Source organism: Salmo salar, chromosome 03 (genome assembly GCF_965601325.2).
Source record: "Salmo salar chromosome 03, fSalSal1, whole genome shotgun sequence".
Taxonomy (NCBI): Eukaryota; Metazoa; Chordata; class Actinopteri; order Salmoniformes; family Salmonidae; genus Salmo; species Salmo salar.
Genome location: NC_138293.1, coordinates 17,370,558 through 17,391,996, shown reverse-complemented (window position 1 = coordinate 17,391,996; position 21,439 = coordinate 17,370,558). Strand labels below are relative to the sequence as shown.

Here is a 21,439-nt window from a genome sequence, read left to right as displayed (position 1 = left end):
TTTTCCAGGGGAAAAAATTGTATCAGAAACATGTAACCACCTCGATGAACCTTTAGCCTATTCCTCGCATCGTTGTAGTTACTGGAGTTGCAGCCATATATTTTTATGCTTTGCCCTCCGCAAGCCTATATAGCCTACGACAGCCAAATAATAATGAATCATTTCATAAATAATGGGTTTAGGGTCTTATCGGGAACGAAGAGGCCGCTGCCGTGCGCTTATCTCCCCTGGCCACATTGCGGTCGTGTTCCGCTGCACAAACTGAGCGGGCGCCCTGGACGCAATGAGGAATAACTCAAACCTCACTTCCAGTTCCACACTGCACTTCACCAGCACAAAAAAAACTCAGACATGGATGACCCACTCACAAAATGGCTCCACTTTCACACTGACATCAACAACACGTCGGGAACGGTAAGCGCATACAATTCATCTATATTTCATTTTCCGTGCCTGCTTTGCACGCGAATTATTTTGAATTACAATTAGGAGTGTGTTTGAAGTGCTTTTTCGTTATTGTTCGTTCCGTGGACACTTTGGAATGCATTAGAAACGCTATAGGGCCTATTATGTTTCTCAGATTTAACCCCCCCTCCCCACAATTATAGGCTCATTAGCCTAGGCCTAAATAATGATGTGGCTATTGGTTAAAACGGATTGTTTTGGCCTATTTTAATCTGTATGGATATAAATATGTATTGTCATTGTCCCATTGACAGTGGTAGGTTGTATTATTAGCCTACAGTTAAAAACATTGCCTTGTGGTTTCTTCGTTGTTTTGAGTTATGGTAGGCTACACACTTCAATACTACAGCATCTAGACCTATACAGTAGAACAAGAAAGGGAACGAAAAATAAATCCAAAATTCTTACAAAAGCTCTGTTATGCCAACCTTTGTTCCAAATGTCTGTATTGGATCTTAGGCTATATTGCTTAAACTATGGGAGAGAGAAGAAAAAAAACATTATAGAGTCGTTATAAAGGCCTTTTGAATAGGGATTTTTAAGAATCCTATTCACTTACACCCTTGTTAATAATACATTAATTAATACATACAATTAAATAGGCCTATAATAATAGATCATTTCAAGAGCAAATAGGCTTTCAAGTGGTCTTTCTTGCAACAACAACAAAAAACGTTAGAGGATTTGAATAAAAAGTCATGTTCGAAAACATCGACACCAATTGCCATTTCAAATGCCACATTGAATGCTTGCTCCACAGGCCTTGGTCAGGTTGTTGCTGAAATCTGAATAACGTACAAGTAAAAGCCCAGTTGTTTGAGGGGGAAAGGACTTCGAAGAACAACACGAACGAATGACCATCAAAAGCAGTTAATTCAATACTGTTTTAGACTGACCTCTCATAACGTAGGCACCTTGTGCTGTTCATATTCTTTGTAGGCCTATTCGTTATTCGCATTGAATGTATTTCTTCTTCTTTCAAACATATTCAATGTGGTGCACTCAAAGATGTCCATAGGTATTCGGAGAATATCAAGAAGTAGAACTATCCTATTTTTTTCATAATAGAAAACCCTTCGATGACCCTTCTAGGATTTATTTATGGGCTAATCCAAAATGTGGAAAATAAGTAACTCGACCATAGCCTACAAAATGACATGGAAACGTGTTGGTGATGACTATTTGGGACATTGATGAGGACATGCACCACCCGTTTTGAATCAAAAACACGTAACAATTTGATGTGCAGATGCCTGCATTTTAGGGGTTATTTTCTTGCTAATTTCTAGGCTCAACGAAATCAACACATTCCGTCTTTAAAATGTGTGGCTTTATACACACGACCCTTCACAGCATAATAACAGCCTTATAATGATGGAATCATGGAGTGATGAAATGATGGGGGAAAGTCTAGAATCTGAATCTGAAGAATCAAACACGTTTTTTATAAGATCAGACTTCTTTTAGGCTATTGCATGCATCTATTTACGAAACATTTTTCTGCCCCATAGTGTGGTGTTTTCGACAGCTGATTTATGGAAAGGCAGGACATAACTACAACGTGATGAAATTATGGAAAAAATTAAGCCGGAGCTTTGTCCTGGAAGTCCCGGTGCCAAATCGTGCAGCCCACTGAAGCAGGATTCCATCATCAGGGGGAATGGATGCAAAGACCTGGAGGACTCGAAGGAGGAGAACTTCCCAGGGGAGGAGGTTAAAACAGATGACGCGCCTCTGCGGGACCCGCACAACCTGACCATCATCCTCAACGGCGTTGCCAAGGAAACCGCTTACGACGCTCTTGACCTGAAAAGGGAAGTACCAGTAATCGAGCTCTCGAGGAGAGACGATATAAAGCCGGGACAGCAGAGAACGGACTGTCTCACGGTACCGATCACGGAGCTTCGCAGACCACCCGTGCCGTTGCCGCTGCCGCACGGAGACGCGCTGAACGACGCCCGAATGGTTCAGCTGAGCCCAAACGCGTTCCCTCTCCCAGCGCGAGCGATGCTCTACAACCTGGCGCAACCTCTCTCCGCAATCAACAGGTAAAATATAATAAAGCATCAAATAGCCTAGCCTTTATGCATTTGAAACAAGTGTTATGTTTTCCTGATAGGTTTATTTCACCCTAAAGAATATAGTCTATAAGCCTATAAGTTATTCATCGTCATTTATTTTTAAGGTAGAATAATTATATGTAGCCTACAGTATTAGGCCTACCGATAGGCATACATCAACACATGTGTTTATAGTCTACCTAAAAATGAGAAAAAAAATGAGAAACAGCAAAAGTTCATGTAGTTGCTTGTTATCTAGGCTATTGGCTTAATCTACCTTCACAAGGGTATCTGTCAGTGCCTTTCCCTCTAGGCTACCTGTGTTGATTAATTGCAGTCTTTTCCTTGATTCATTTGAATGTGGAGGATTTCAGGTTAGTCTACTGCCTATACTCACACATAGCTTATGTGTTTTGGTTGTGAGTAGGGACACCAAGACCATCTGTGGTCCTCTGTAGCTCAGTTGGTAGAGCATGGGGCTTGCTATGGCAGAATAGTGGGTTCGATTTCCGGGACCACCCATCCTGAAAATGTATGCATGCATGACTTTAAGTCGTTTTTCTAAAATCCTCTGCTAAATGCATATATTATAGAGGCTATAATTAGGCTATCAATTTCATGAAATATTTAGGTATTGCTTCATACCTCATATTGGTGAGCTGTTATAGTCTATATGTGCCTGTGTGTAAATAGTGCGTGTGTATGGTCACTTGTGCCTCATATATTTTCTCTGTCACTAGTCTTGGAGGAGAGTCGGAACAATACTGCATGTACCCCAGCAACAGGGTAAAGCACCGCCCAGCGCCTTACGAGGTTGAGCTCGACGAGGGTAGGCGCATTTTAGATCTTTCTAAGTATGGTAAGACGCACCTCTGCTGTGTCCTCCTGCTGCTTACAGTCTTCTCCTCCTCAATCCTCTCCTCATCCCAACATCATCCCATTCCATTTATCCCCTGGCATGGCTGTAACATGGGCAGGTATTTCATAAAATAGTCTACTGACCACCAACTTATAGAGAACTCCTAACTAAACCTAATCTTCTGAAATAGTCAAATATACATCTGATGTCTATGATTTTAGCTTCTTGGAAACATAATATACTGCATCTCATTTTCTCTATCCCCCACTCACAGTCAAATACAATTGTAGCATAAAGGAACGGTGTAGGGAGAAAGGTGCTGCCATGCCAAGGCTTTGCTGCATAGTAAACTGGAGGATTAAGGGAGGCTGGGTGTGTTCCAGGAGAATGGCATGCACCAATGGGATGTTCTATTTGTAAAATGCATCCCACAGTTTCTGGCGTGAGCCGCAGATATTGTTAATCGGCTTCATGTGCCAATATCTAAAAAAACAACTTTGGACAATACACTACATGACCAAAAGAATGTGGACACCTGTTCGTCAAACGTCTCATTCCAAAATCATGGGCATTAATATGGAGTTGGTCCCCCCTTTGCTGCTATAACAGCCTCCACTCTTCTGGGAAGGCTTTCCACTAGATCAGGGCTGCGCAACCCTTTTCCTGGAGCTGAAATAGCCAAATCCACTAATTTGAAGGGGTGTCTACATACTTTTGTATATGTAGTGTATATCATAATGGGTAACATACAGTCTCAGTCAAAAGTTTGGACACACCTACTCATTCAAGGGTTTTTCTTTATTTTTTACTATTTTCTACATTGTAGAATAATAGTGAAGACATCAAAACTATGAAATAACAAATATGGAATCATGTAGTAACCAAAAAAGTGTTAAACAAATCAAAACATATTTTATGTTTGAGATTCTTCAAAGTAGCTCCCTTTGTCTTGATGACAGCTTTCTCTCAACCAGCTTCATCTGGAATGCTTTTCCTACAGTCTTGAAGGAGTTCCCACATTTGCTGAGCACTTATTGGCTGCTTTTCCTTCACTCTGCGGTCCAACTTATCCCAAACCATCTCAAGGTGTGTTGGGTCATTGTCCTGTTGAAAAACAAATGATAGTCCCACTAAGTGAAAACCAGATGGGATGACGTATCGCTGCAGAATGCTGTGGTAGCCAAGCTGGTTAAGTGTGCCTTGAATTCTAAATAAATCACTGACAGTGTCACCAGAAAAGCACCACCACACCATCACACCTCCTCCTCCATGCTTCACGGTGGGAGCCACACATGCGGGGATCATCCATTCACCTACTCTGCGTCACACAAAAACACAGCGGTTGAAAAAAAAATCGCAAATTTGGACTCATCAGACCAAAGGACAGATTTCCACCGGTCTAATGTCCATTGCTCGTGTTTCTTGGCCCAAGCAAGTCCCTTCTTCTTATTGGTGTCCTTTAGTAGCGGTTTCCTTGCAGCAATTTGACCATGAAGGCCTGATTCACACAGTCTCTTCTAAACAGCTGATGTTGTGTTGTGTCTGTTACTTGAACTCTGTGAAGCATTTATTTGGGCTGCAATTGATGAGGCTGGTAACTCTAATGAACATATCCTCTGCAGCAGAGGTAACTCTGGGTCTTCCTTTCCTGTGGCGGTCCTCATGAGAGACAGTTTCGTCATAGCGCTTGATGGTTTTTGCGACTGCACTTGAAGAATCTTTCAAAGTTCTTGACATTTTCCAGATTGACTGACCTTCATGTCTTAAAGTAATGATGGACTGTCATTTCTCTTTGCTTATTTGAGCTGTTCTTGCCATAATATGTACTTGGTCTTTTACCAAATAGGGCTATCTTTTGTATACGACCCCTACCTTGTCACAACACAACTGATTGTCTGTAACGCATTAGGAAGGAAAGAAATTCCACAAATGACCTTTTAACGAGGCACACCTGTTAATTGAAATGGATTCCATGTGACTACCTCATGAAGCTGGTTGAGAGAATGACAAGAATGTGCAAAGCTGTCATCAAGGCAAAGGGTGGTTACTTTGAAGAATCTCAAATATAAATATATTTAGATTTGTTTAACACTTTTGGTTACTACATGATTCCATATGTGTTATTTAATAGTTTTCATGTCTTCACTATTATTCTACAATGTAGAAAATTATACAAATAAAGAAAAACCCTGGAATGAGTAGGTGTGTCCAAACTTTTGACTGGTATTGTGCATCACAGGAGGTTGGTGGCACCTTCATTGGGGAGATCTGGCTCGTGTTAATGACTGGAGCGGAATGGTTTCCAAGAAACATGGTTTCCAAGTGTTTGATGCCATTCCATTTGCGCCGTTCCATTATTAAGAGCTGTTCTCCCCTCAGAAACCTCCTGTGACATACATTTATGGACCACCTATCACCTATCACCGGATGCTTAAATACTTTCTCATATACTGTGGCGTAGTGACCCTACTGAACCCCACTGAATCTCCTATCCCACTTCTGACATCAATGTAGCAAAGCCAAGAATAGAGTCCAACCCCAGCAACATTGTGCTCGCCAATCCAACACTGTAGTTGGTGTGCCAAAGTCTGAAACCTCTTTACATATGGCAGAGCTTTGACAAATACATGTATTCAGATTCTAAAAGTTCAATTGTCTAAATAAGTAAGACAGCTCACTGCGTAATATCTTGTGCTAGTGTTTAAAGAGCCCTACTTCTGGTTGCTTTACGATACATAAATGGCTCTTTAACCACAACACCATAGCTGTCTTCATAAATGCACAAGGCAGTCTCTTATCACTACGCTGGCTTCTTTCATGCCTCTATTCTCATTTTGTGTCACACTCCACTCCTTTACCACCTTTAACACATTCTCATCACTTATCGTTTTTTAATTTACCTTGTGAGGAGGAAGGCTTACATCTGAAGTGTCCACTTCAATTCTGTAGAGTTACGAGAATAAGCAAGCCTGACTTTAACAATGACTTTGACATAATAAAACATTTGGACTGTCTGAGTCTTACTTTTCATTTTTGCATCTCCCTTCCTACATCCCGTATCTCTCCCGTTACTCCTCTTCACCTTCTCCTCCCCTTCTCTTCTCCTCCTCCGCTCCCCTCCCCTTCTCCTCCTCTTCCTCCTCCCCTCCCCTTCTCCTCTCCTCCTCCCCCATCCTCCTCTCCTCTTCCTCTCCTTCACCAGCTGGCCAGCCAAAGATCGTACGGCGGATCTTCACCAACAGCCGGGAGCGCTGGCGGCAGCAGAACGTCAACGGAGCCTTCTCAGAGCTCCGGAAGCTCATCCCCACCCACCCACCGGACAAGAAGCTGAGCAAGAATGAGATACTGCGTCTGGCCATGAAGTACATCAGCTTCCTGTCCAACCTGCTGGATGACCAGGACGGAGGGGGCACAGTGGCCGTGGACGACGAGACAGGGCTTCTGGTGGGGGGCCGTGAGGGTCGACCCCAGGGGCCTCGTCAGGACGTGGTGGGACTGGCCACGGAGGACGACCTTCTCCTCCAGGGCACGTTGTCGCCCGGGTCCAGCTGCGGGAGTCTGCCAGATGGGGACGGCAGCCCCGAGAGCTTCACCGAGGACCGGGACTCACCCACAGCCCAGAGGACTGTGCCCGCCCCGCGCGGTAGGGAACTGCGACGCAACGTGCGTCCACAAGACAGCGGCAGCCAGCGATGACGGTGATGATAATAGTGGTGGTGACAGTCATACCGATGATGGTGACGGAGTTGACGATGGTGGAGTTGATGGTGATGGAGTTGATGGTGGACCGCAGGAAAACACATGGATTGACTTATTTCCCTGAAAGAGGGATGACTTATATATCGATGACACGGGTCCTAGCATCTCTGAGATTCATCTAAAGAGCAGTGCTTTAGGTTCTGGAAGCATGCTGATGACAGAATTTCACTTCGTCAGGATTCTAATCAGCTCATACTGAAGCCAATGGCAGCTTGCTTGGTATGGTCCTTATTTGGTCAATTGGTGGACAAAACAAAAGACTTGTAAATTCTGCATGCTTTTAATGCTGTCTATGACCTGGGTTGAGGAATACTTCATATTTCCTGAGTTGTGAATGTTGAAATACAGTGTGCTTCTGTTACACTATCATGTCATGAGTAGTATACATCCTATGTCATCATCATAGAAGTCACTCATGCTCATGGTACCATGAGGCGACTCAATGGACGCCACACCAGGAAATGACAATGGGAATGGTGTCATGTTCTCACCTTGGGTTAAGATCCAACTTCACCAGTTGTCAATGAGGGCATTCTAACTCTTCTGAATAGTCAAGTTTACGACAACAACACGACAACAGCATAGCTGTTTCACTGATAGCAATGGCTTGATGTCAAATCCTCACAATAAAATACACACTTAAACAAGCATTAAAGACAATTATTTGCTTGAAAATGTGTTATCTTAAGGATTTAGCACTCACAACACATTATCAAACATGCACATATACCAAAATATTTTTACAGTGGTTCATGTCAAGTGATGTGATTCGGCAGTTTGATATATATATATATATATATATATATATATATATATATATATATATATATATATATTTTTTTTTTTTTAAGATTCTGCTCAGTGCTCCTGATTACATTCATTCAACAGTGGACAAACAACATGTTCTCTAGAAAATGTATGACAAACACATATAATTATATAAATGTGGTACCTTATTTATATTTTTTGTCACACATAACTGATTAGCATTAAGTAAAACACCCCAGAGTAAGATGGCAACTGACCGTGAACCATGTGCGCACACACAAACACACACACACACATATCAAGTACAATCTGATTTCTGAGACACACTGCCATAGCATGTAGATGATGGACTTATGTGCAGCAAGGTAACTAGCAACTACATCTACCAGAGGGTAATAAATTACCATTTCTCCTGTCAAGAGGTACAAATAGTATTTCCATAACTTATGTCCAATGAAATCATATGATGACTCACCCAATCATTTTGTATATTATACATTTCTATTTCAATGTTTTTTCATTGTAATGCAGTTGTGATTTGGTATGGTACACTTAGTATATCACCTTCTTAATATGCCCTCCTTTTCTCTGTTGGGATTAGCAATGACATCAGCAGTTTTATGTCAGTAAACAGTGAACTGTTGTTTGGTTATTTGATTGCTGCTTTTTCAGCAGACATTTAGTAGCCTATCTTGGTACCTCTGGTTACTATTTTATGAACTACAGTAAAGCAAAGGGATATTGTTGTTTTTAGTAAAAAAGCATGTTTGTTGTATGATAAATATATCTATGACTATATGCAATGACTTTTATATAAAATGCTGAATAAAATGAACACACAAAAACGCAAACTACTGCCATACAAAATATTCCTTATGTGTGTTGTAAACCATGACAATTGTGTTATAAACCAGACCATTTTTTCAATCATATTTATAACACAGATTTGTACATTTTTGTTATGCATTTTTCTTTATTTACTTATTTCTCAGGAATCATTGCCGATATAGAATTAAGACTATGGAACTAATGTGTTCTAGGAATATTTGAAAACAACTTCTTCTTACATTTTAAATCTGAATTAATCTCAAATGGACCAATCACTCCCTGTGCCTAGCAATGTGAAGTAAATCCATAACCCCCCACAAGGCATGTAAAACACTCCCACTCGAGTCTGGAATCCTCACTTCCTCTAAGCAAGTGACAACTTCCTGCAAAGGTCAGCATGGCTCAGTGACCTTCAGGATATCCTGCCATTGTGAAAGTGGTTCACAGTTTTTAGATTCTCCACACTCGCAGACTGTCTGCAGCATTACCAAACAATCACAACCACCATGGAGAGTTATTCAAAAAGTAAACCACAGACAAAGTAATAATGCATGAACGCTACATATAATGTATAATCGCTGTATCAACCATTTTACTTAATGATAATATTGCAGTAAAAATATGTTTCTGTTTTTGTATGAATTATTGTGACATCAGCTCCACTTGCACACATCACAAAAACGAAGTGCAGTGTTTCTAGGAACGCGGAGACACCCGGGTGTTTTAGGACCTCTCCAGTATTCCACAGTCGGCTATGACTGGACTGTGACCTCCATAACTATCTCTGTGACTGGACTGTGACCTCCATAACTATCTCTGTGACTGGACTGTGGCCTCCATAACTATCTCTGTGACTGGACTGTGACCTCCATAACTATCTCTGTGACTGGACTGTGACCTCCATAACTATCTCTGTGACTGGACTGTGACCTCCATAACTATCTCTGTGACTGGACTGTGACCTCCATAACTATCTCTGTGACTGGACTGTGACCTCCATAACTATCTCTGTGACTGGACTGTGACCTCCATAACTATCTCTATGACTGGACTGTGACCTCCATAACTATCTCTATGACTGGACTGTGACCTCCATAACTATCTCTGTGACTGAACTGTGACCTCCATAACTATCTCTGTGACTGGACTGTGACCTCCATAACTATCTATGTGACTGGACTGTGACCTCCATAACTATCTCTGTGACTGGACTGTAACCTCTATAACTAGCTCTGTGACTGGACTGTGACCTCCATAACTATCTCTGTGACTGGACTGTGACCTCTATAACTAGCTCTGTGACTGGACTGCAAACATACATTTACCAGCAAACTGGAGACTATAGTCATACTGTCCGTCTAAAAAGAGTGTATGAGAGAGAGAGCGCGCGAGAGAGAGAAAGAGTGACAAAAAGACAGGGTAAGTGTGTGTGTGCATGTGTGTGTGTATTTATCATCTCAGTGCAGATGGATGGCAGAGTGTCTCTTGCAGCCAAATGATTCTGTATGTTAATGAGTTGTTATCTGACGCGCTGCAGGAACAATACACTGACTCTCACACAGTGGGGATCCAGCCTGCTGGGTACAGATTACACTGCCTACGCCACCATGGCAGTTATTTATATTTTCACACACAGTATACAGTATAGAAACACAAACACAAACACACACACACACACACACACACACACACACACACACACACACACACACACACACACACACACACACACACACACACACACACACACACACACACACACACACACACACACACAAACTCAAATGCAAACAAGCAGAAATGGTTTATCTCTTAATTTACCTGGAAAAATAGGATGGTTTAAAACTCATGGTGGAAAGACGCTTTTCTCATTCTCTACCCACAGGTGGCGATGTCTCTCCTTTTATGGTTTGTATTGGATGTACAGGTAACTGCCAACATGAAGAAAACACTTGAGTAAATGAGGGATACAAAGTATATTGAAAGCAGGTGCTACCACACAAGTGTGTTTCCTGAGTTAATTAAGCAAGAAACATCCCATCATGCTTAGGGTCATGTACTGCCTGGAAACTCAACGTTGAATTACATTGAATTCTACGTCAGGCAGAAATTAGCATTTGAATCAGGAAAGTTTCCTCACAACCTCTACAAGCCAGAATGTTGAATAAAATTATATTTTATCTTACCTTACTGGTTGCCTGTGCGGTTGGTCCTTTTGGTGGTAGGGATGTGAGACAATATATCCACAGGAAAGTATAATTACATCAATATTGATGTCACAAATGTATAATTTGTACAGTTATTTAAAAAATGTGACTGTGAAAACCTTGCATTGCTACTTTTTTCTCTGAGAGTGAGGCTGAGATATCTCATTTTGCAACTAAATGTGATTGTTTGTCTCTCTGAAATGAAACCATCTAGTGATAGGTTTCAAACAAATAAACGTATAATCTATCCTGTGTGTGTGTTTATGTAATTCTGTGGGATGATTTATTTAGTTAGTAAATAAATAATTAAGTCATCATGTAGACTAGGGTTCGTGCAGATTTACAGAATATTAAGACGTTCCGAATGAGACTGATATGAGGTAGAAATACTGTACATCTTATAAGAGTTTAATTCGGGAGATAGTTACTTCTTAGATACGTTTTCCCGTGGTGCCCCAACTTACTGAGTTAATTGTTACATGATTCATTTAATCACATAATCAATTAAACATAGGTAATTGACTTGATAAGATAACAGTCATCGCATTAGTGATAGTCACGTCACAACACATCCCAACACAACACTTACTTATCCAGGGGATTACAGTATATCCTGCCGAATGCTAAATGAGAAAAGACAGCATTCAGTGACTGTTACAGAAGAGGAATATGTGTATGTGTATGTGTATACACTAAGTCTATAAAACATTATGCTCTTTCCATGACAGAGACTGACCAAGTGAATCCAGGTGAAAGCTATGTTCCCTTATTGATGTCACTTGTTAAATCCACTTCGATCAGTGTAGATGGGGAGGAGACAAGTTAAAGAAGGATTTTTAAGCCTTGAGAAATGGATTGTGAGTGTGTGCCATTCAGAGGGTGAATGGGCATCACAAAATATTTAAGTACATTTTAGCAGATGCTCTTATCCAGAGCAATTAGGGTTAAGTGCCTTGCTCAAGGGAATATCAACATTTTTTTTTTTTTACCTAGGCAGATCGGGGATTCAAACCAGCAACCTTTCACGGTTACTGACCCAATGCTCTTAACCGCTAGGCTACCTGCCTTTGAACAGGGTATGATAGTAGGTGCCAGGCCAGGCACGCCGGTTTGTGTCAAAAACTACAAGGCTGCTGGGTTTTCCATGCTAAACAGTTTCCTGTGTGTATAAAAAAAAGGTCCACCACACCAAAGGACATCCAGCCAACTTGACAAAACTGTGTGAAGCATTGGAGTCAACATGGGCCAGCATCCCTGTGGAACACTTTCGACACCTTGTAGATTCCATGCCCTGACGAATTGAGGCTGTTCTGAGGACAAAAGGGAAGGTGTATTTATTTCTAAACTAATCCAATCTGTAAGTGGTTGGATTTATAGCAACCGTTAGTGAGATAGTTTTTCCAGTTTACATGGTGTAGGGAGTCTTCATGTACTGTATTTTCTTCCCTACTCTGACAAGTATTCTTAATGCAAGGTGTGGGTGATGTAAAATTGCTGTATATCTTCCTGCAAATAGGCTTCCAACAGAGAATTGATTTCACATTGTAAACCACAATAATGTGACACATTAAGAAATATTCAAATAAGGCTTTACACCCTTATAAGGAGGTCAACTGGAAGAGAAATGTACTCTGCTGTAGTTGATTGTTTATTTAAAACATCACAGAAAAGTGTCAAATGGCAAGGGAGTTGATTAAAAACGAAACTGACAAGAGTAAAATGGTAATTGGAGTTAAAGTTAGTTTGACAAGTCAACTGACAAGCTAGCTAACTAGCTGTTTAGCTGGCTAGCACAAGCACAAACACCAGCTAGCTAGCACATTATCTTGTCAACTGTTAAATGAGTAGCAAGTCAGCTACAAGTGATGCCAAATAACAAGTCTTATACACTGAGACGTGCAGAATGGAATTGGCGCCATGCTAAAAACCACCAACAAACTTCTGGGGTGATTTTCTCTGAACAGCTCATAAGGGAGACAGACCTCCATTGAAACTAGCTATGCTGCGCTCAATATGAACAGTTCATGCACACGTTGTACGTTGTTTTGAAGCTAAGAATTTCCTCTTTCCAGCAGTGTATACAAATCTAAATGTGTTTTAGGGTCAATGTGACTGATTATGATAGAGCAAGTCACATATGTTCAGATATATGCACCATGTCATTGCTCTCTCTCTCTCACTCTGCGTTGTGTTATTCTTGCTAGTTGGTGGGGGGCTCGATGTCATTGGCTGGAACTCGAATTGCTAGGGGGCTGGCCCACGTGGGGGGAAATGTAGGGAAAATGCCACAGCAGAGCTAGCAAAAAACAGTGGCTTTCAAACTAGGGATTACGTGGCTAATTGAGGTAAAACAGTAATTCTGCTCATAGATTATGCATGTATGAACTCCACATTGACACATCCAGCCCGATGTACCACCAGCTCACCTGCTTTCACACTGTGATATGACTATTAGATTTTTTTGTTTTTTGTTGTTGTTGAAAGGAATAGTTTCACCATATTAAAACGAGAATTCAGTTCACGTAACAGGGTTGACCTTAAAATGAGGGACAGACGTAAATTAATCACTAATCACATGAAATAAATAATAATCTTCTGAAATTATTTTGACAAACCAACAGTATAACTAGGGCTTCACAATGATGGGAAATCTTGGAGACATTTTGCGGGTAAATCGATTCAAATCTTCCTAGAAGTCACAGAGCAGAGGGTGCACCGAGGAACATTCTCCATATGGCCTATATTAAAGGTCACTTCATTGAATATAACAGGCTGTTAAAGTTCAATATTGAATTAATTTGATGGAATTATGCTTTGCTTTTTTCATGCCTTTTTCAGTAGTACATCTCATAACCAAATAGTCTTCTCTCCCTCCATCCAACTCCAAGCAGGTAACATAATGGAGTAATGGGGAGGTCATGGGGAGAATCTCAGTTGAATTTGCTCGACTCCTATCGCCTCTCTCCTACGTCCTCTCCTCGCCTGCTTTTGAAAAAGGTCAAAGATAATCCAGAAGTGGGGATGAGGAGAGGAAAGGAGGAAAATTAACTCATATGAAATGAGACTCCTTTTCCACTCAGACGTATTACGTTTACGGGGGTGGATCCCTGTGGTCTTCCCTGTGGCTCAGTTGGTAGAGCATGGTATTTGCAACGCCAGCATGGTGTGTGCAACGCCAGGGTTGTGGGTTCGATTCCCACGGGGGGCCAGTACCTAAAAAAAATGCATGAAATGTATGTATTCACTACTGTAAGTTGCTCTGGATAAGAGTGTCTGCTAAAATGTAAAAAATAGATCCCAAAATAAATGTGTAAAGTGATAAAGAAAAAAATTAAAATACTTGTGCAAGACATTTTATAGATGAAAGGATAAGTAGTGTAATGCTTTCTCCTTTGAGAAAACAACAGCTGATTCAAAGCGAGTGTGGCAGATATTTGTCACGTCCTGACCCTTATAAGAGGTAATTTGCCATAGTAGAGTGGTCAGGGCGTGACAGGTGGTTGTGTTGGGTGGTTTTGAGTTTTCTGTTTATATGTGGGGGTTTTCTAGTATTCTATTTCTATGTTTTGTTTTCCATGTTCAGAGGCAGGTGTCTTTCGTTGTCTCTGATTGGAAGCCATACTTAGGCAGCCTGTTTTCCTTTGGGTTTTGTGGGTAGTTGTTTTCCGTTTTAGTCTTAGTACATGACGGGACTGTTGTTGGTCGTTTCCTGTTTTGTCAAGTGGTTTCATTAAAGAATTAAGAATGAGCACTATCCACGCTGCGTCTTGGTCTCCATTTCACGACCCCTGTGACAATATTAAAACATTTCCACGCTTACCGCTGCCAGGATACTCTTGTGCATCCTCTGTCAAAGTAGGTAATTGATGATGGGTGCAAACTCCTTTGTTCGCCTACTAATGAAGTGACACTCTCCTCGATCACTCAACCACTTTTTGTTTTCCGTGTCACACAGGAGAGAGGAGACTTTTTCCCATTTGACCTCCAGGGACCCGATTGATTTTGTTAGTCATTCTCACTCAGATTACATATTAACAAGGCATAAGTAATTACAACATGTGTCGAATTGCAGGAAATTAGCTTCTAAACTGCTAACATTTCTTTCCACCCCAAGGCAAAATAGGTAATTGCTGTAAATTAGCTGTAAAACTTTTTATAATTTTTTTTACCCCATGGCATAATTAGTAGAATTACAGAAAACCTGCTTTAGAGGTCCAATGCAGCTCTTTTTATCTCGATATCATTTCTGGGTAACAATTACAGTTGAAGTCAAAAGTTTACATACACTTAGGTTGGAGTCATTAAAACTTGTTTTTCAACCACTCCACAAATTTCTTGTTAAAAACCTACAGTTTGGGCAAGTCGGGAAGAACATCTACTTTGTGCATGACACAAGTAATTTTTCCAACAATTGTTGACAGACAGATTTTTTCATTTATAATTCATTGTATCACAATTACAGTGGTCAGAAGTTTACATACACTAAGTTGACTGTGCCTTTAAACAGCTTAGAAAATTCCATAAAAAGATGACATGGCTTTAGAAGCTTCCGATAGGTTAATTGACATCATTTGAGTCAATTGGAGGTGTACCTATGATGTATTTCAAGGCCTACCTTCAAATTCAGTGCCCCTTTGCTTGACATCATGGGAAAATCGAAAGAAATCAGCCAAGACCTCAGAAAAAAAAATTGTAGACCTCCACAAGTCTGGTTCATCCTTGGGAGCAATTTCCAAACGCCTGAAGGTACGCACTTTTTGGACAAAGATCGTACTTTTTGGAGAAATGTCCTTTGGTCTGATGAAACAACAATAGAACTGTTTGGCCATAATGACCATCATTATGTTTGGAGGAAAAAGGGGGAGGCTTGCAAGCCGAAGAACCCCATCTCAACCGTGAAGCACGGGGGTGGCAGCATCATGTTGTGGAGGTGCTTTGCTGCAGGAGGGACTGGTGCACTTCACAAAATAGATGGCATCATGAGGCGGGAAAATTGTGGCTATATTGAAGCAGAATCTCAAGACATCAGTCAGGAAGTTAAAGCTTGGTCGCAAATGGGTCTTCCAAATGGACAATGACCCAAGCATACTTCCAAAGTTGTGGCAAAATGGCTTAAGGACAACAAAGTTAAGGTATTGGAGTGGCCATCACAAAGCCCTGACCTCAATCCCATAGAAAATTTGTGGGCAGAACTGAAAAGGCGTGCGCGAGCAAGGAGGGCTGCAAACCTGACTCAGTTATACCAGCTCTGTCAGGAGGAATAGGCCAAAATTCACCCAACTTATTGTGGGAAGCTGGTGGAAGGCTACCCATAACGTTTGACCCAAGTAAAAAAAAATGAAAGGCAATGCTACCAAATACTAATTGAGTGTATGTAAACTTCTGACCCACAGGGAATGTGATAAAAGCTGAAATAAATCATTATCTCTACTATTATTCTGACATTTCACATTGTTAAAATAAAGTGGTGATCCTAACTGACATAAGACAGGGAATTCTTACTAGGATTAAATGTCAGGAATTGTGAAAAACTGAGTTTAAATATATTTGGCTGAGGTGTATGTAATTTCCCGACTTCAACTTTAAGTACCTTACTGAGATTGTTTTCAATAGAAATTGACATAAATAAATAAAAATAGCTTCTTAACAAACAAAAAGCATTTCTCAAGCAAGAATTTTGGTAAGACTGTCTGAGAGTGGTCTGACTAGGGAAGGGAAAACTTCACAATTTCACAGTAATATTCCAACCTCAGTGTGGAAATTTACATAAAACACAGACAAATCACATTTTTGCATGCACTATGCCTTTAAAACAGTAACATTTTCACTACACCTCATGATAAAATGAGTAGAACTGCAGAAAACGTTCTGTAAAACTGCACATTTTTTCTCTCCGCTCCATGGCAAAATGTGTTGAATTGCAGGAAACTTGCTTTAAAACTGCAACATTTTCTCTACGCCCTATGACAAAATCTGTAACATTGCAGAAAATTAACTTTACTGCGAGGTGGGGGGCCCCTCAACCAAATCGGGCACATGGACACATAGACACACACGAACACACGCACATACACAACTTAAGCATTTATGCACTCAGAAACACCACACACACAAATAGAAATGGTGGACAAGGCGCTTTTTCTCATTCTCCACCCACAGGTGGCGATGTCACTCCTTTTATGGTTTGTATTGGATGTATGAGTTCAAGACTGTCAACAGGAAGCCAGTCTTATACTTTACTTTATATCTAAGTTATGGTAATAATTTAGCAGATCAGGTTTATTATGACAAACTCTCTCTCTCTCTCTCTCACACAGTTTTGATAAAACTTGGTTCTCTTGAGAATGGACATACTATGGACATAATATCTCATCATGAACAGTGAAAGTGAAAAAGGTTAACACCACAGGCAGTGCTGCTGTACAAATATGAGGCAAAATAATCAGTTGGTCAGCAGACAGAAACAGTTGAGTCTAAACCTTTTTCAATGCTAGTTAAGGATCTATAGGCCTAGTTATCACGTTTCACGTTGGATTTCTTAACTACAAAAAGGTAAGACATGTTTTTAATTCTGGTGCCCTCTGCACACACAAGCTTGTTAGCTTGCTAGCTCACAGGACATTCAACGTTCCTTCATAGAAGCTGCTCCTTCTGGGTATAATTATGTGGACCTAATTCACTTCATGTATTTCATAAGATGCCCAGCGCTTCAAGTCTGCTTCTCGCTCTCTCCCTACCAGCAACACTTCTGTCATAGGCTACACTTGTCTGTCCATCATGCATATAAAGCAACTATTTTGCCTGCTCTATCCGCACTGATTGGTCAAGTCATTTAATGAGCTAAATGTAAAAAACTGTTTATCACAGGTTTAAAAAGGAACAGAAAGAAACGATAAAAACCGGTACTTTCTTGGGGTTCGAACTGGTTCAGAAGTGTATTTTGCTGATCGGAACAGTGGAACTGAAATAAAAGATTGTGGTTCTGTTCAGAAAGAAACAATTGGAAAATGATTTTGGTTCCAAGCACTGGAAGGCAGTCTATGACCCAGAGGGTCGGGAAAGCGAGATTGCGGTTTGTTACCATCCATTTGGGTGTTTGTGGGCTTTCATTCTGCACATGTCCGAAACTACATATGAGGACACCAAGGTCCGAACATCGGCTATTTTTTTCTAATTAGAAATAAAATAATAATAATAAAAAAATATATATTTTGTACACAATAAAGAAAATCAATTACGTGTCAACATCTAAATATTGCTCCCAGCGTTGATCAAAGCTCAGAACGCTTATATTCTAGATCTGACTGTTCTATTCAACCTGCCTATTCGTGAACGAGTGGAATCATGAACAGTGGTTTGTTCGTTATGTTCACCTGCTCCCCCTGATTTGTCTTTTTAGTAGCACATTCACCACTCTCTCAAAAGACTAACCACGTCCTCTCGTGGCACAGACCGAGGGCCTGAGACATAAAATGTAATACCACCGCTCGGCTCTGCTGATAGTGTGTTTTTTTTGTCAGACAAAAGGTCGTTTTAAAACCGTTCTGTGACTCCTGAATTGTCTAGCCATATCCTCCAAACAAACAAAAAACGACTCTTGGAGAATGAGTGCACAACTGGTAAATAGTTGCTTATATACTGAACAAAAATATAGACGCAACATGCAACAATTTAAGAGTTACAGTTCCTATAACGAAATCAGTCAATTGAAATAAAGTCATTAAGGCCTAATCTATGGATTTCACATGACTGGGAATACAGACATTCATCTGTCGGTCACAGATGCCTTAAAAAAAAGGTAGGGGCGTGGATCAGAAAACCAGTCAATATCTGGTGTGACCACCATTTGCTTCATGGATTAGCATAGAGTTGATCAGGCTGTTGATTGTGGCCTGTGGAATGTTGTCCCACTCCTCTTCAATGGCTATGTGAAGTTGCTGGATGTTGGCGGGAACTGTAAACACGCTGTCGTACACGTCGATGAATGGCACGACAATGAGCCAGGATCTCGTCATGGTATCTCTGTGCATTCAAATTGCTGTCGATAAAATGCAATTGTGTTTGTTGTCCGTAGCTTATGCATGCCCAACCATAACCCCACCGACACCATGGGGCACTTTGTTCACAATGTTGACATCAGAAAACGTTGTATGTACTGCCAAATTCTCTAAAAACGACGTTGCAGGTGGCTTATGGTAGAGAAATTAACATTCAGTTCTTTGGCAACAGCTCTGGTGGACATTCCTGCAGTCAGCATGTCAATTCCAAGCTCCCTCAAAACTTGTTGTGTGATGACACTGCACATTTTAGAGTGGCCTTTTATTGTCCCCAGCACAAGGTGCACCTGTGTAATGATCATACTGTTTAATCAGCTTCTTCATATGCCACACCTGTCAGGTGGATGGATTATCTTGGCAAAGGAGAAATGCTCACTAACATGGATGTAAACAAGTTTGTGCACAAAATTTGAGAGAAATACACTTTTTGTGCATATGGAAAATGTCTGGGTTCTTTTATTTCAGCTCATGAAACATGGGACCATTGTTGCGTTTTGTTCAGTGTAGATATGTCAGTCAGTGGATACCTGTCGGCAGAGACTTCTATTGCAGTAACTTTGAAGGGCTCTGCCTCTTGTTAGTATTAGGCTGCTTTGCCAGCTAGAAGGATGAAGTAAGAAGCTAACGTTAAACGGAGCCTACCTTTGCAGGAGCAAAAAATAAGCTACTAAGTCCTCATTATAACTTCGCTTCAGAGAGTAGGCTACTGAGACAGACAGTGATGTGGCGCTCAGTGGTGAGGCCGGAAAGCTGCAATGCATACAGGAGGAAACAGAGAGAGAGGAAGCAAGCAGAGAGAGAGGTTAATACAGTGGTTCCCAAAATTGGGGTCGGGGCACGTGGGGTCCCCTGAGAAAATCTGTACTAATCTTATCAAACAAGTTAGGAACTTAAAAACTTAAGATGTGTTTTAAAATGAACATCTCCACATGGCCTATCTTCCCTATAGGCCTCGGCATACATTACAATGCAAACAATACAGTTCTCAAAATGTCATACGTTTTTGTTTAGTCACTGACGTGTCAGCACAAATATTTTCTCAGAGCGAATCATTTCTGTTATTTCACCCCTTTCAGAGGTATAACATTACAATTGTATAGCTAATAGTGTAGAAAAAGCCCATGGAGTTGGTGGAATAATCATTTAATTCATTGCCACTTACTCTTAGGTCAGGTGGAAATGTCCGACAGATCTCCACTCCATAAAAGGAGGAAATCACCATCGCCTGATCGCGCTGCTTTCTCTTCCTTCACTCTGTCAAATCCAGAAGTTCTGTGCGTCCATGAATCCACCGACTCTGTTCCCTATCATCTGAACATTCATCTGAACTATCTGTTGCGATCGGGAGAGTGGGCCATCAGTTGTTGTTTGAAGTTATTATCGCAGAGCCCGGCTTGGAGCGCATGCTTCAAACATTTTGTGTAATGTGACTGGTCAATGATTCCGGCCCTACGGATCATAATAGGTCAATTATGCAATTGGTATGGTTAATATGTAATGAAATTCCGTGTACACATGAAGACACTTGAAAGGGTGAAATAAGAAAGTAATTGTTTGTTGAACTGATCGGCTCTGATATCCAACTAATGGCGATTATAGATTGAATAACCGATCACTGTTTGTATTCTTTCATGATTTATGATAAATAGTTACGAGCCTAAATTACTCACCGATGATTCCTATTGACGTAATGAACTGGATTGTTGAATTCCCTAAATGATGTTAATAATGAATGATTGTTATGATTAGATCTTTGTGATGATGGATTTGATTGGATACACGTTATTCTATTTCCTTTGTTATGCAGCACAGACTACCCAGTAAATATACCACTTTATGGTTAAAGGAATTCCTGCCTCAGTCTCATCCATTCCTCTGTCACCTGACCCGTGACCACCTGTTCACCCTCACTGTCAGTCATCCTACCTGTCCAGCTACCCACACAGATTCCACTAATCTTTCAAATAGGCTATGTGTTTGCAGATCGACTGCGGTTAATGAATCTAAAGCAGCCAAGGGGATAACTGCTGGGGTAATTTCTGCTTGTTTTTGCTCTTCTTCAAATGGCATTTTAACATGTTTTAATTGTATAGAAATGCAGTAAATGAGTTTCAACTTTGAAAACATTTTCTGAATGCATAAAACGTTCGCTCTGAGTCCGCATCCACACACCTCCTTGGAAAAGTGTACTGCGGGCAGGACACACACACACACACACACACACACAAGTATTTCCTGTATTTGTTTTTTTTCCCTCTTGAGTATGACTAATATCTTATGAACAATGAAAGTGGAAAAAGGTCAACACCACAGGCAGTGCTGCTGTAATCAGTTGGTCAGCAGCCAGAAACAGTTGAGTCTAAACCTGCCATGAGATGGTTGAGAAGATGTGATGACTAATATAACTGGTTTGTTACTTAAGTCACAAAGTCCCAT

General features: G+C 40.8%; 1 protein-coding gene and 1 long non-coding RNA gene across 3 annotated transcripts; both read left to right on the top strand.

Moving 5' to 3' along the window:
* Positions 1-258: 258 nt before the first annotated feature.
* On the top strand, positions 259-7,950 carry LOC106599084 (T-cell acute lymphocytic leukemia protein 1). 2 transcript variants are annotated; one of them, XM_014190141.3, is made up of 4 exons: positions 259-414; positions 1,977-2,513; positions 3,266-3,354; positions 6,587-7,950. In XM_014190141.3, exons 2-4 carry the CDS (start codon positions 2,038-2,040, stop codon positions 7,078-7,080), a joined length of 1,059 nt encoding a protein of 352 aa, XP_014045616.2. In that variant the 5' UTR covers positions 259-414; positions 1,977-2,037; the 3' UTR covers positions 7,081-7,950. The 2 variants fall into 2 exon arrangements, with proteins under 2 accessions (XP_014045616.2, XP_014045615.2); XM_014190140.3 differs by having other exon boundaries at positions 3,266-3,384.
* A 9,221-nt stretch (positions 7,951-17,171) lies between these two features.
* LOC106599197 (uncharacterized) lies at positions 17,172-20,852 on the top strand. Its single transcript, XR_001327375.3, has 2 exons — positions 17,172-17,498; positions 20,172-20,852. It is a non-coding gene; the product is annotated as an uncharacterized LOC106599197 (long non-coding RNA).
* The last annotated feature ends 587 nt before the right edge of the window (positions 20,853-21,439 follow it).